The sequence below is a fragment of the Vipera ursinii genome (assembly GCF_947247035.1).
Source record: "Vipera ursinii genome assembly, chromosome: 1".
Taxonomy (NCBI): Eukaryota; Metazoa; Chordata; class Lepidosauria; order Squamata; family Viperidae; genus Vipera; species Vipera ursinii.
Window position 1 is genome coordinate 253,461,399 of NC_139512.1, and position 15,568 is coordinate 253,476,966.

Here is a 15,568-nt window from a genome sequence, read left to right on the forward strand (position 1 = left end):
GGAGGAATAATTGAGATAGAATCATGTCTCAGGAAGTCATCTTGTGGTATGGTGAGAGCCTGAGATTTAAATGTGCCTCCCTTTCCGGAACAGAAGAAAAATAAGGGTGCTGGGAATGATTTGGGAAGGCTGCAGGAGGTCCTAGAAGGCATCCTGAAAAAATTGTCTTTGTTAATAGGGTATTTGTGACTGGCTGCCATTTTGTGAGAGCATCTAAACAGAATCTCAAGTTATCATTTTGGCATATGGGGAAATAGTTGAAATATATTTTTATATTTGCACACATGATTACTGCAATTATATTGTAGCTTTATAAATTTTTCTTAAAACAATTTCTTAGAATATGTTCATATTTATACTGCAGAAGCCTAAGTTTGACCTGTAAAGAACACATTTCTGGAAAAAAAATGTGTAACACAAATAAATCATGGAGGAAAAATATTTTCCAGAAGAATTAATATATGCATTGTGTTTATTTTAAAAGCACTTTAGCTTTATCTTACACAAAGAAGCATTATAGTTTAGATGTTTAACCGAGGCCACAATTTTATCATTTAGAGCAGAATTATTTCCCCGTTATATATCTTTTGCCATTTCCCCCTCCTGATATTTTTTTCTTATACAAACCTTTGTAATTATCTTCACAAGATCATTCAGTTGGTCTTAAGACACTCAACTCTTTAAAATAACAGATTTGTAAAAATCTCAATCAGCTTAACTGAGGGAAGAATGGGTACTGTCTCTCCCATGTACAAACTCCTAGCACCTTCATTTCATCTTGTTCTGCATTACCCCAAAGGTTACCACTAGGATGCTGAAGTAATCTGTAAGTGTTCATTGCCAACCAATGTTCAACCAGTGAAGCTTTCCTATATTCAGCAGAATCCATATTGTACAGTTTAGGCAGTACAAGGAAAGAATGGAATGCAATTCCTTAAAGAGGAAGTATGCTCAGAGGGTACATTCCTTCCTATTTCTAGACTACTTCAGGCCTAATAATTTTGGTCAATGGTTTATCGGCCCAAGCATAGAGCATTTGTACTCTGTCCTCCAGTTTGATTCTAGCTTAAAAACTAGAGCTACTGTCAACATATAAAGCAAATGTTCTTGTAGTTATAATGGGAAACAATCATTTTATTTTAGTACAGCAACGTGTATACTGCTTATTCACCAGAATATAAAAAGTACAAGAGAAAGGAGAAATCACAATGCCTGTGTTTGCTCTGATAAGCCAATTCCAGGACTGATTTGTGCCAGTTAAGTCTAGGGAAGTCGAGCATTGAACTGACGTGTATACATTAAAACAAGCTAATGAAAACATAACCAAAACAAGGCAATGGTTTGGTAAGCCTGTTATCATTACTTAGGAGAGCCTATACCCATCTGTTGGGAAATGCAGCTTTATTTTTTCTGTCTTTTGAAATTACACATTTAGTTTCGCAAAAAGTTGCAAAAATTCCTCTTATTTTACACATGCATGTTAAAATCTTCTCATAAAACTGATTCTCACAGTCTTAATTGACACAAACAGACTGATCCATTTTTTATAAAAATCCAAACATGGGTTTGCTTTAGCCCAAACTAATGAGCACGTAGGAGGAAAAAATACTATATATATGATAGGCTTGTTAAATATATACAATATAAGTCTATTCAAAGGCAATTTTACATCCCATCATTGTCAGTGGAAAAATTAAGCATGCATTGTTCTTTCTCACTGAAATAACTGAGATGACAAAATGCATAAGTAGGCTTGTACCATGTTCTTTTAATATTTTATTGCAGTTCAGGCAAAATGCACAGAACACTGGTTAAAAAGCCATTCTTTCAGCATGTATCTAAATTGATAAATCTGCAAAATAAAAATGCATAAACCCATTGCTGTTAAGTCAACAGCCAACATTACCAGCATGTGAAATTAAATAGAGAATACTGTATATATAATGCATTTCACATGAAGGATCTTATTTCATCTTGATAAATAAATATATCTAAGAAGGAAATCAGCTTGTATTTTAAAAAGTCTGCCCTTCAGTGCGATGATCTCCAGATGGCTGGTTTACAGTTAGAGGTTGCTGAGGTGAATTGGAGATATGTACAGCTTGGGTCTGTCCCTTGCTAATCTGAGGAGGTAGAATTGTATCTTGGCTAATGCGAAACTGTTGGCTGGGTTCTTGGACCATCTGCAGATGCGGGGTTGGATGCGGGGTTCCTGTAGCTATTTGAAGCACGTCTGCTTGACTCCGATTGGCATGGAGATGTTCCAGAGCTTCTTTGGACAATGTGATGACATGCATTTGTTCAGTCTGGGGAGAATCCATTGGGTCATTCACAATGCTGATATTCTGAATCTGGTCTGTGGGTTCTGTTTGGCCTGAAAGAAGCAGATTCTGCAGTTGCTGTGAGGGCTGAGTGAGAAGAGTAAGGCTGCCTGTGTGCTCTGCCATCACATTTTGGGAATCATCTGAAGTGACAACGCTAATGCCTTGATTATGGCTGGGCACAAAGTTTATGTTGTGCACTGAATCTGTCACCAACAGCTGGATCTCTTCCGGTCCAGAGGTAGAAAGTTGATACTGCTGCAGCTGAAGAATGTTCCTGACGTCCTCTGTACTGCTACTGTTGGATGCAGTGTTGGCTTCCTGTAACTGTTTCTCTTTGACATGAATTTTCAAATGAGATTTCAAGTTGTCTAAACGGGCAAACTGCACACAACACTCTGAACAAGAGAAAGGTTTTTTGCCAGTGTGCAAGATACAGTGTCTCCTTTTGGCACTGGAATCAGAAAAGGATTTTCCACAAATACTACACGAATATGGCTTCTCTCCTCTGAAAGAGAAGACATTTGGTTTGATCACATAGGCTAATATTTTTGAAGCATGGATGCTTTATTAAAACCCCTAAAACATTACTCAAATATCACTGCATTAAAACTGAATGCCAGATGGATTCTCTTTCTCCTTTCCTATGAAGTCCATCAACTTCTCAAGTAAGTGATATGTAAGTCAATGGAAGCCACCTCTTATCAGACAGCACAAATCATCATTGTATGACAGAATGAAACTCTCTGAAATCCTGTTGGTGCTCATGATGCCTCAGCATGGTTGGTGTCTACTTTACCAATCTCAAAAACTATTGGGCAGGAGCGCAGATATATGGCGAGTCATTTTATCCATCTGGGCATATCTAAACCCATTGCACCCTTGCCATTTATACTGTAGTACCTATGTTTGTTTCTAATCATGTTCCAATAGGTTATTCCAAAGAATAACAGTAAACATTAGAAGGATCCTCAACCATATGTTGAGGCAGTAGGTGAATACGCCTGTCATTAAGATGACATAGCAATGCTATTCTTTTGTATCCATTTTGGGGTATGTAGTTGATTTACATTGGTGCAGCTAAGGTAGTAAGTGAAAAGACACAGAAAAATTCCACACAGTCATAATATTTCTCCAACTCTCTCTTTACTATTGAGCTTTTGAAAACTTACAGCAGGGGTCTTCAAGCTTGGCCCTTTTATGACTTGTGGACTTCAGCTCCCAGAATTCCTCAGCCAGGCAAGGTGGCTGAGGAATTCTGGGAGTTGAAGTCCACAAGTCATAAAAGGGCCATGTTTGAAGACCCCTGATTTACAGGATTGTCAGCTTTCTCTACTTTTAAAACAGATGATGATCTGTAGGTGCCCCATAAAAAACAATTTTCAAAGTTTTTTTTAAAAGACTACTAATATCCATTTCTAACGCACACATACTCTCAATTTGTAATGCCAAGCTTTTTACCAAAACTTTGAAGAAAATAAATTAAAAATGTATGCCTTGTTTCATCTGTAATGAAAAATGTGAAAATGAGATAAAAAAAACCAGAGTTCATTTAAAGCAGGACTCAACAATGTATATTCAATAACGTGACAGTGCTCGTTACCTTTGGGCTAAAGACTAAGTACAATGTGCCCCAGTGATTAAAAATAATTTAAATATTTGTAATGGTGTAGATCAAGCATGACTGGCCCACAGGCCACATGCTGCCCTAGACAGGTAGTAATGTGGCCCAGCTAGATTGTAAATTTTTAACATCATGTGATTTTTATATTATAAAACTATGTTATATATTTTATATGAGGCTCAAGACAATTTCTCTTCACTCAGTGCGGTCCAGGCAAGCCAAAAGGTTGTATACCCATGGTGCAGAAAATTAAAATTGCCAGCATACAACGTAACGTGAACTGAATTTACAAACCATGATCTGTAATTGCAGCAGATAATAAACTTGTATTAATAGTCTCACTCAAAATATTTCCTACAAACTGATTTCCAAATGATTTCCAAAGAAAAAGGAGATACCTGTGAATTCTGATGTGCGTCTGAAGAGAGCTTTTTGCTGTAAATGACTTGCCACAGATTTCACAAGTGAACGGCTTTTCACCTATAAAAACTTGCTTGGTTAGTATGTATGTAATTATCTCTTGACGAACAATTAAGAGAGTTTGACTTATAAATACACTCTAAGGAATGTAACAACCAAATCTCATGCTCGTTCATAGCTATTAGGATAAATAAATAATTAATAGAGAGATGAGCATATAGGAAAATACTGAGAAAAGTTTGGAGAAAAATGCTTTTCTCTTCAGTCTTCTTTAAATGCCCCCACCGTAAAAAAAAAGTAGGGGGAAAAGATTATAAAATATTTTCTCATATTATATGTAAAAGTAGACACAGAATGGATAACACGGATTTTATTTCCTTTTAATAATCTGCTCATGGTTTTCAGCCACAATCATTTGCCCTCTGTCATAAAAAGCAAGAGTTCTAGTTCCTATGGAAAAAATTACATAGCCAAAAATTCTCTAACAGTAGTAGCAGTTTGACAGTTGAAACCAATTATTCAAATGTGATGAGTTGGCCTTCTCTGATGGTACTGAATCATCTATTAGGGAAGCTTCAGTTTAGATTCCTGCGCTGAATGGTGGACTGAAATCAGCATTAGGACTCCTATACTGGGCTACGAAACTCCAGAGGACTGCCTGATATAGCAGCTACAGTCAATGACCTTAATAGCTCCGTACCAATTTTGTTACTGTAAACTTAGCAGTCTAGATTCAGCACCACACAGATTCATTGTTAAAGACTAAAATCCATTATAAGCTCATTTATTCTCTATGGATGCATGCTACTTACTTGAATGTTCCTACCTAAACTATATATGCTGACAGCTTTTTTTCAGAAAAGAATAGAAAGCAGCGTTACCTGTATGTGTTCTTAAATGTTTCTTTAACTGAGCTGTATCCATGAATTTACGGTGACAGAGGACGCATTCTGGCAATGAATGGCCTGATTATGGTAAAATGAAAAATAAATTATTATATTTCCCAAGTGTGCCTATTTCATTCATAATTGCTATCCTAACATATAAGTAGTTAATAATAATAATAAAAGCATGACGTTTACAATTCTAGTACAACTGAAACCAAAGTAATGCCACAAGTGAGAGATGCATTTTAAAGAACATTTAGAAAATTAAAACATGGATAATGACTACATCAAATGTTAGGTGAACTGACTTCTGCTTACATGGTGGATTTCTCTACTTTACTTCCACATGTGCTCCAATTACTCCCAGATTTGGGAGGTGTGTGAGGGATGAAGGAGGAATCTCATATGGTAACAGATAGTGTTTTATCAGCAGATGATACTATGTGTCCCTATGTTCTTCTAGTTGTTGCTCATCAGTATATTTGCAGTTATAGTTACTTTTTCCAATATAATCTTAGTAGCTAAACTATTACATTATTGAAACAAGCTTGTACACAGTAATGCCAAAGTTAAGACAACTGGTGGTCCAATTCACCACAACTGTTCTACAAGCAACTCTATTTCTCTTGCTTCTTTATATACAGGAATTATCCCATTACTATCTCTATCTTCAATCACACTATCTTCATAACTTTTAGCTTGTTATGAGTCACTTCCTTTCAACCGTGCATTTTCAGCAGAAGATATCCCCAAATCCTTAAGCACAGAATATTTTAATTTTCTGTATTATCACGTTACTCATATAATATTTCTGCAAAATGATCAAATGGGACTAACAATGCGCAGAAACATTTATGGAATGCACAGTAAATATACATACACCTATTGGTTATGAATCAATAAAGGCGCAAAGAAACCTCAACACTTCCCAACAACTTGTAGTATTCTTTGATTCGTTATACCTGTGTGAACTCTATAGTGACTTTTCAGTTGCCTTCTCTGGCTGAAGTATTTTCCACACTGGTCACAGGTAAAAGCCTTCTGACCTGAAAAGAAAGAGGGGAAAAGAGAGAAACTATAGTTATTTATTTGTATGTATGGTAATCTGAGCAGCCATCTGTGAATTCACACATAGTTATTCTGCTCTTGCACAGCAACTCATCTGAAGTGTTCCGGAGTGCAGGGAATTCTGACAACCACCATCATCCAAAAATCCTTTTCTCAGAACTGGCACAGAAGGTTGAATCCAAGGTGATTATTCTCAGTCCCAGGCCAGATGAATGGATGGGTTATATAAATTCTCAGATGCCACTCAAAGAACCATAGTAGCAAGTAGCAGCATCAGCATTCCAGGGTTGTCATTTGCAACCTTCTTCACCAGCTTCCTACAAAGTTAAATGGGAAAGCTGGCAGGAAGTTGCAAATTGCCTTCGTTTAACCACCCAAGATGGTTCATTTAATGATGGCAGTTGGGAAGTGCTAGAACTGCTGTTGTTAAATGATGCGGTCACATAACATTGCGCTTCATGACCATGTTGCTTAGCGATGGAAATTCCAGTCCCAATTGCCATCGTTAACCTGTAGAATAGCTGAGACTAGTGGTCTGCCTGGCAAATGTCTGCAAAAGAAATTCCTCAGAAATGCCACTGATGAAGCCATGCAGTGACTTCATAGGTTTATGAGATGAAGTATTTTAGTCAAGTCATAGTAACAAAACAAGAGGATACCAAAGTTATAGGGTATGAAGCAGGCAGAGAAGTTATATATGTAAATCAGAGGGACCCTGAAGAACATAGGATTTCATAAATCATTTTACTGAATCATAGCAGATATTAGAAAATGAAACATTTTCTCAGTACTACTTGACAGTAGTTCACATTTTGTACCTGGACTTTCATTAACAGAACATTACATAAGCAGATTTCTATTTAGCTCATCTCTGCAGTCACTATCACATTCTCAAAATTTACTTGCCTCTGATAATAGATTTTGAGAGCATGTAGTAGTCAGGAGGAGGAATTTCTCATCTCATCCTTGGAATAGAAACAGCAGTAAGCCCTTGAATACCAGTTGAATATGGGTGCTATATCCAATGTACCTTATTCAAAGGAAAAGACACTGGGGATTTCTACCATAAAAGTGAAATTGATTATTCCACAGGGAGAAAATCATGAGCTATAAAAAGCTTTCTATAACTGAATGGAAAGACCTAGTAGCCCCAATGAACTACAGAAGTTACCTTATATTAAAAAAATCCCCAGACACTAAGGGCAAAATATTGGGGTCAGCTAGAATTTTCAATTCTTAAAGTAAGTTCTCAGAAGTGTCAAACATTTGGTTATTGAAGTAATGCAGGTAGAATCATTCTAACCCAGCCAGGGATTATTTTTTCCCTTTAAAATTTTAGCCAAGCGAACAGCTTTTCATCTTACCTGTGTGAAGACTCATGTGTTCCAGGAGAGAATGTTTTGTGGTTAAAGCCTTATTGCAAACTGTGCAAGTATATGGCCGTTCCCCTGTGTGCATCCGCTCATGAACTTGAAGGGAGTGCTTCTGGGAAAAGCCTTTGCCACATTCACCGCATTTGAACGGGCGCTCTCCTGAAAACAAAAGGCATGTCACTGTGAATGGGAAACAGACACTCCAAGCAGAGGGAGCAGTGCTTGAAATTTATTTATTATTTATTTATTATTGGGACTTATATGCCGCCCTGAAGTGATTTTTCAATACTACTGCCGTTTGAAAATGCTACCAAGCCAGCAGTGTTGATGGTAAAATAAATGTTTATACAAAAGTGCAATTTTAATAATTTTAATTCTGATAACACCAAGTTTATTTATATGCTGCTGTAATTATTTATATAAATAACTCGAGTCCATGAAGATACCTAATCTTCTTTCCTTCTCCCATTTTTGCCACAACAATCCTATAAGTTGGGTTGGTCTGGGAGAGATTTATTTGCCCAAGTCACCCACGAGAACTCCTGGTCTCCTGGTTTCTATGCTATGTCCCAAAGGGAGATAGACAAACCAAGAAAACGACAGTGTTCCTTTTTTGAGGCTGTATCGAAATACAGAACTACAGACATTCCTAATTTACAGAGCAGAACGACTTAAGCTAATTATTCACGTGAATCCGTAAGTAGATGCACAGAGATAAAGTCTCCCATTAATGAAGCATAACACCTGAGGACTATAGGAGAAATCCACCTTATTTTATATAACAAAAACTTTCCTGTCTGGTCTATGGTCCAGGAATTTCCTAGTGATCTCACATTTAAATAGTAAGCAGGACCGGCATCATTTTTTCAGGCTTATACAAGGTTCACAAAGTGCAACCAATTACTATGACTCAACATGTAGGCAAGCTCTTAAATTTTGTAACACTATGAAAATATACCAGTTTATCATAAAGCAGGGGATGGGAATAGCTAAAGATAGGGGTGGTAGGTGGATAGGTAGGGTAGTTTTTCAACCTTAAAAGACCTTCTTTAGTCAAGCACAACAGGAGAGAACAGGCATTGTGGCCCAGTGGATCTGCATCCATCTGTTGCTTTTGATGCAAGAAAAAAGATAAGAAAATCCCAGAGAAACTACTCTCCTCAGAATTTTTCACCACAGACTGAAAATCCAGCATTTTATATATAAGGTAAAGGTAAAGGTTCCCCCGCACATGCGTGCTAGTCGTTTCCGACTCTAGGGGCCGGTGCTCATCTCCGTTTCAAAGCCGAAGAGCCAGCACTTGTCTGAGGACGTCTCCGTGGTCATGTGGCCGGCATGACTAGACGCCAAAGGCGCACGGAACGCTGTTACCTTCCCACCGGAGTGGTCCCTATTTTTCTACTTGCATTTTTACGTGCTTTCGAACTGCTAGGTTGGCAGAAGCTGGGACGAGTAACAGGAGCTCACTCTGTTATGCGGCACTCGGGATTCGACCCGCCAAACTGCCGACCATCTGATCGACAAGCTCAGTGTCCTAACCCACTGAGCCACCGCGTCCCTATTTTATATATACAAACACCTAAAAAAATCTAATGATTTCACATCATGTGTTTTATGAGACTTGGTATAATTTCCACTGCATATGTGTACAAAGCTCCTGAATCTGATAAATGGATTATTAAAAACAATATTTTAAGAGAGCCAGTTTGGTCTAGGCCAGGGGTAGGCAACCTCGGCTCTTTTATGACTCATGGACTTCAACTCCCAGAATTCCTGAGTCAGCATGCTGACTCAGGAATTCTGGGAGTTGAAGTCCATGAGTCATAAAAGAGCCGAGGTTGCCTACCCCTGGCCTAGAAATTAAGGCACCAGGCAAGAAAGTGGGAGTCCTGCCTTAGTCCTGAGTCAGCTTGGCAACCTTGGAACAGTCACTCACTCTCAACTCCCAATTCACCTCATGGGGCTTTTGTGGGGAAAATAGGAGTAGGAGGAAGATGTGTTGGATATGTTTGCCGCCTTGAGTTATTTATTTATTTATTTATTTTTATTTTTATTCCATTTATATCCTGCCCTTCTCCGAAGACTCAGGGCGGCTTACAAGCTTAGCAGTAAAATAATATAATTTGTAAAAATTATAAAAGGCAGTGTACAAATAAATAAATATTACGAGAAATTAAGCTACATTATTGTGACTATTTGCTCCATTTTGTATGGTAACTTAAACAAATATAGCCACTGAAGATTAGGCAGCTAAAAAGGTAGTAAATGCATTTTCTTCCAAGAGTTCAGCTGTTTGGAAGGTGAGAAATGTATGCTGATCATTGTGAGAAGGATTTTCAACAATCGTATTGTAGATTGCTAAGGAGATTCCAATATCTATCGCTGCAATTTTAATTTTTAATTATAAATGTAAAAGCCATTATTGTTTAAACTAATAAATATTTATATATGAGTTTTTAAAAACATAATTGTATTATCAGCAAACCATGAGGCACGAAGTTTTGGGAGGCTCATATTTTTTTTTTTAAAAAAAATCCCATTTATATCCCGCCCTTCTCCGACGACTCAGGGCGGCTTACAATCTAAAGCACAAATCAATGTGCTTAGCAATTTACCTGTGTTACACCACTGCTGCACAAGCTGTACTGATTTCCAGTTTCCCTTGGGGTACAATTCAAGGTGCTGCTTATCACCTTTAAAGCCCTGTATGACACAGGGCCAGGTTACACAGGTGACCTCTTTCCCTTAGAGCAGGGCTCTTCAAAGTTGGCCCTTTTATGACTTGTGGACTTCAACTCCCAGAATCCCTCAGCCAGCTTGCCTTGCTGAGGAACTCTGGGAGTTGACGCCCACAAGTCATAAAAGGGCCAACTTTGAAGACCCCTGCCTTAACAGGACATCTACTTGTCCCATTAGATTGGACAGGGTGGGCTTACTCCAATTCTCTTCTAGCCATCTGCCGGGATCTAGGAACAAGCCTTTTTCATAGCTGTATTTACCCTATGAAGGGCCGTTCTTCTCTTTGCCTTCTGGAAGGCTGTTAAGATCAAACCTTCAGATGTTGCACCAGGATGGGAAGTGAGCTCAGAATCTGTGATGTTGAGAAGATAATGTTATGGTATTTGGTGGTGTGTAATATTTTTAACCTGATATATTTTATTACTTATATATCTAATAGTAAGCCACCTGGGTTATTTTATATAATACGAGTGGCTGTATACTTTTTAAAATTAATAATAAATAAGTTTGGATTAATTCATTTCCCCATATATAGTCGATGATTTATACCAGGGGTCTTCAAACCTGGCCCTTTTATGACTTGTGGACTTTTAACTCTCAGAATTCCTCCACTAGGCATGCTGGCTGAGGAATTCTGGGAATTGAAGTCCACAAGTCATAAAAGGGTCAAGTTTGAAGACCCCTGATTCATACATTATATTAATCTTTCAATCAAAGTTTAATAACAGAATGTAGATTGTTTGTAATATTTTGCCCTAAGATTGAAAAAAGAGAACTAACCTGTATGACTTCTTCGGTGTATAGCTAAAAAATGATTGTATTTAAAGACTTTCCCACAGTCTTTGCACTCAACTTCAGAACCAGTACGTTTCCTTCTGCCATTGGCCCTTTTTGTCAGTCCATTGTCCTCTTCGTCACCAATAAGTTTATAATCTTTTAACTTGATTGACCGCCGTATCCTACGTTTGCTGTAACGACTCTGAGAGATCTGTGTATTTTGGCACTTAGGATCATAGTTCTCATCTTTTCCTGTTGAGACACTGACCACCGCTTCTGTCCTACATATTTCTCTTCCCTCTCCACTTACAGGAATTAGTTCATTGGTATTTCTGTCCTCTACCACCACAGCCTCCCGCTTTAGGAAATTTTGTTTATTATGAACTGAGTTGTTCTCTTTTAATTGAACATCTTCAGTAGAAAGGGAGTCCAGTTTTTCTTCTTGAATGTTCTTCACTTTTCTTGGTCTTCCACGCTTCCGCTTTGGTGGGTCTTCACTTTTCTTGTTCTTGGCTAAGACAGCTATTGGGGATTCACCATTAGAAATTCCAGATAATGTGTTAGTTAAGCTGCAGTTTTTCTGTTGCTCTGTATATGCTCTGACTAGATCATTCACTTTAAGGAGATGAGCAGTCGCTAAAATCTGTTCTATACTTTTTTCACTAGCTTGTAGGCAGCCTGTGTAAATAAATTCTAATAGCACACCAAAAGCATCAGCCACCATCCCTTCCAGCATATAGATCGACTGGCCAATCTCGCCTTCTTCAACGAACATCATGGAAAAATATTCACTGCTGGCAGCAAGTAATGCTTTATGTGCTCTAAAGTGAACATTTTCTACAATTAAAGTGATATCACACAAAAAATCTTTTTTTCTCTGCTCCTCAAATTTAATCAGGATAGTATCTCTGTGAACCTTGGAGTGGATTGCTATAAGTTTCTCTGAAGAATTAGATACGACTTCATCCATTATTGCTAAAGACAAGGGAAAAAAAGAAACTAAGATTCAAAGTGCTCCAGGACAAATGGAAAAATATTTAAGTACAAGCCACATTTATTTGCTGGCCTATTCGAATGGCAATACCTAATGCTCTGAAATGCCCAACTTTCAGAGTTACAGGCTAGTCAATATAATTTTGAATGAAGCATCCTAAATATGGGCCTCATTTAGTTAATAATTAAATAGCTTAAAAATAGAATAATTGTTGATACCAAAGTAGCAAAAAGTAGAACTCTTATGACAAGATCCCCCAAAGTTTGAAAGGGGAAGGCGATTGTTGTGAATTTGCCACCTACTTTTTGTAATGCCTTACCTCTGTTTTGGAAAGGTGGGGGGACTCTCCAGAGAAACATGGAAACTGGCAGTGGGGGAAAGCAGCAATAGTGGACTCGGCTATAGAATAAATCCTTTTGTTTAGGGATGAGTATTAATTAATTAAACTTATTGGTCACCCATCTTACCATAAGATAACTCTGGGTGGCTTAGGGTCACAAAATTGTATCTACATCAAAACATAAATAAATTAAAACTCAAGATTAAAATCTATGGACACATGGGGTGGGCAGGGGCAGAATCTGGGGAGGTGGGATCTGTTGTTACTCCATCAATCACCTCCACTGTGCTCTTTCCCCATTGGGGCCCCAGGCCAACTAACATTACCAGGTCTTTAGGCCCTTATGAAAGGAGGGTTGTGGCCAGCCTCACATGGGGGGAGGGACAAGATGTTGTAGAGGGCAGGAGCAACAAAAGAGAAGGTCCTCGTCCTGGACCCCTGAGTAAACTGGGATGTAAATCCTTTGGCTGAAACTTTAGCTCCATTCATTCAAACAGGTATTTCTACATGGGCACACAAGAGGGTTTGCACTGGAGCTACTGAGGAAAGAATACCATTAAAATTAGACAGCTCGAATGTAATACAGTACATACTACACAGTTTGACTTTTGATCAAGTGTCAATTATAAGTAGACTTCAGAACTTATTCCTAAGTATATATCTGTGAATACCAAGAAAGGTTCTTTCAAATCAATAAAGGCAGAATTCAGATAGGAATCTTAAATTTTCTAAGGATTATTGGAGATAAGGTAAATAAAAATCTGATCTAGTGAGAAACTATACACATTCAATCTCAACATTTTTTAAAAAAATATAGAAATCTCAAATTTAGCAGTGATGCAAATGACACATGAAGACAAATATTGTCCAGATCTATTTTTGTTCTTTTTAAGACATGGGAATGATAATACTAAAGTTCTGGTCAATAGGAAACTAGCCAGTGTTGTCACAATGTACAAGGAGCATCTCTCTCTGATTCAGTATTGCAGCTGTACCTTTTCCCATGCTCACATGATTTCTCTTTATGCTGCTGTTGGCTTTTTCCACATTATATGGGAAAAGGTGTGGCTGCTTTGTTTTGAAGAAAAGTACTTTATTCAGATTCCTGTCTGAATATTGCACAATGCCTTATTGCACAATGACTCTTTCAAAGGATTTGCATAGCCTGACAGAAGCAGCACTTATGATAATCTAGTGTCAATTGAGCCTCAGACAGAAATCTATATTTTTTTTCAAATAAATGCTGATATAGCCACTTTTTCTAAAACCACTTAAGAAATCCTTTACTGGGCCGGTCACGGAAGTACGTTTGTTTTCCAATATTTTTGAAAGTTTAAACTACATAGGATATTTATAGGCTATTCGTTCCATTAAGAAAGGGCTTTTCTCTTAAATAATGTTACATATAGTTTTGTGCCACATCCAACTTTGCCATAGAATCATATTTCTAACTGAGCAGTAATTTTCAATACTGATTTAATGCATTATTGTTTATACTTCTGTGGTTTGTACTACTTTAGCTTAACATGTTCAGTTGGGATACTTTTTTTCTTGTAAGTTTTTACATTTTTTTATTTACATTTTTATATAATTTTTTTTAAAGAATGACTTTTCTTTCCTCCCATGTTAAAACCCCTAAGAACATTAAAACCATTTATCATGCTGTATTCAATCATCGACTCTGTACCATTCTTTCCCTTTCCGGTTAGATTCCACATTATGTGACTTCCCTGGTAAGTGAATAATACAAATAAAATTTCTTTTCTATAATGTGACATTTCTCGTGCTTTTTACAAAACTTTTGCAGAAGCAAAAAGACGACCAATTAGAGAAATATGGGCAAAAAGTGGCTGGTCTTTAAAAGCCATCCGCCTGTTTATACACACTTCCCCGTTGCTCTCATCTTTAAAACAAAAGAGGAGTCAGGACTGTAAAACAAGACAAAGCAGAGAGATGATGAAATAAAGGGCAAAAGATGAAAAGACAGAAAACCGCGATGCCTATTTTTTTTTTGCCCCCCTCCTGCCAGAACTTTGCTGCCTCCACCAGCTGCAAGCGAAATTCAACAGGTGACGCTTTTTTTTTTCTTCCCATCTCATCCAACTGGAAAATAGGAGGTTTCGGGTAGTGAATTTCCCCCTCTCGAACACCCCTTGGAAAGTTCTCTCCTTCCAATGATTATTTACCAAACGTATTTCCCAAACCAACCTATTTAACAAAAATAAGCGCGCGTAGCGGGCTGAATGCAGCCGCAATCGCGGCCATCCCGTACTTCCAACAAAGATCAGACAAGAACCAGAGGAAGAGTTGGCACTCCCCAATCCCTCTTATCAGGCCATTCGTCTAATACAGGGGTAGGCAACCTCGGCTCTTTTATGACTCGTGGACTTCAACTCCCAGAATTCCTGAGTCAGCTATGCTGACTCAGGAATTCTGGGAGTTGAAGTCCACGAGTCATAAAAGAGCCGAGGTTGCCTATCCCTGGTCTAATAGCTGCCAACGGAAGAGCAGAACCTTTCCCTTAGATCAGCGTTTCCCAACCTTAGGAACTTGAAGATGCGTGGACTTCAACTCCCAGAATTCCCCAGCCAGCATAGCTGGCTGGGGAATTCTGGGAGTTGAAGTCCACGCATCTTCAAGTTCCTAAGGTTGGGAAACGCTGCCTTAGATAACCTATTAGCCGTTGGGGGTGGGTGGGTGGGGGAGAGAGGCAGCGAGGAAGCCGGACTCACCCAAGGCTGGGAAAGCTGCAAATACGGAGCCCCGCGACAGGCGGTTGAAGCCACAGCAAAGGCACGCGCCGGAAGCGGCAGGCGCGTATCCCGGAAGTGAAGTCACAAGACGAGGGAGTGGATTACTTGGGGGAGAGGACGGCAGCGGGTGGGGGTGAGGTCGGGCGTAGGAGAAAGGTAGGACGGCTCCGTTTCCCTTAAGCGACAGGCGGGGATGCCTGCCGTCCAAGCGTTCTAGGATTGGAGGATCCAAGTGTGCGATTCAGTTTCCCAGCGGGTGAAGATAGCGCTAG

General features: G+C 38.6%; 2 protein-coding genes across 2 annotated transcripts; both read right to left on the reverse strand.

Moving 5' to 3' along the window:
- Window positions 1-454: 454 nt before the first annotated feature.
- On the reverse strand, window positions 455-10,771 carry LOC310644128 (uncharacterized protein). Its single transcript, XM_083368899.1, has 6 exons — window positions 10,693-10,771; window positions 7,685-7,852; window positions 6,215-6,298; window positions 5,247-5,330; window positions 4,344-4,425; window positions 455-2,829 (listed from the first exon to the last, which is right to left on the reverse strand). The coding sequence occupies exons 2-6, from the start codon at window positions 7,776-7,778 to the stop codon at window positions 2,016-2,018; spliced, it is 1,158 nt and encodes a 385-aa protein (XP_083225025.1). The 5' UTR covers window positions 7,779-7,852; window positions 10,693-10,771; the 3' UTR covers window positions 455-2,015.
- A 436-nt stretch (window positions 10,772-11,207) lies between these two features.
- LOC310644139 (zinc finger and BTB domain-containing protein 24-like) lies at window positions 11,208-15,339 on the reverse strand (the record flags this gene model as incomplete). The annotated part of the gene is made up of 2 exons (XM_083368910.1): window positions 15,276-15,339; window positions 11,208-12,184 (listed from the first exon to the last, which is right to left on the reverse strand). The coding sequence occupies exon 2, from the start codon at window positions 12,177-12,179 to the stop codon at window positions 11,208-11,210; it is 972 nt and encodes a 323-aa protein (XP_083225036.1). The 5' UTR covers window positions 12,180-12,184; window positions 15,276-15,339.
- Window positions 15,340-15,568: the final 229 nt, after the last annotated feature.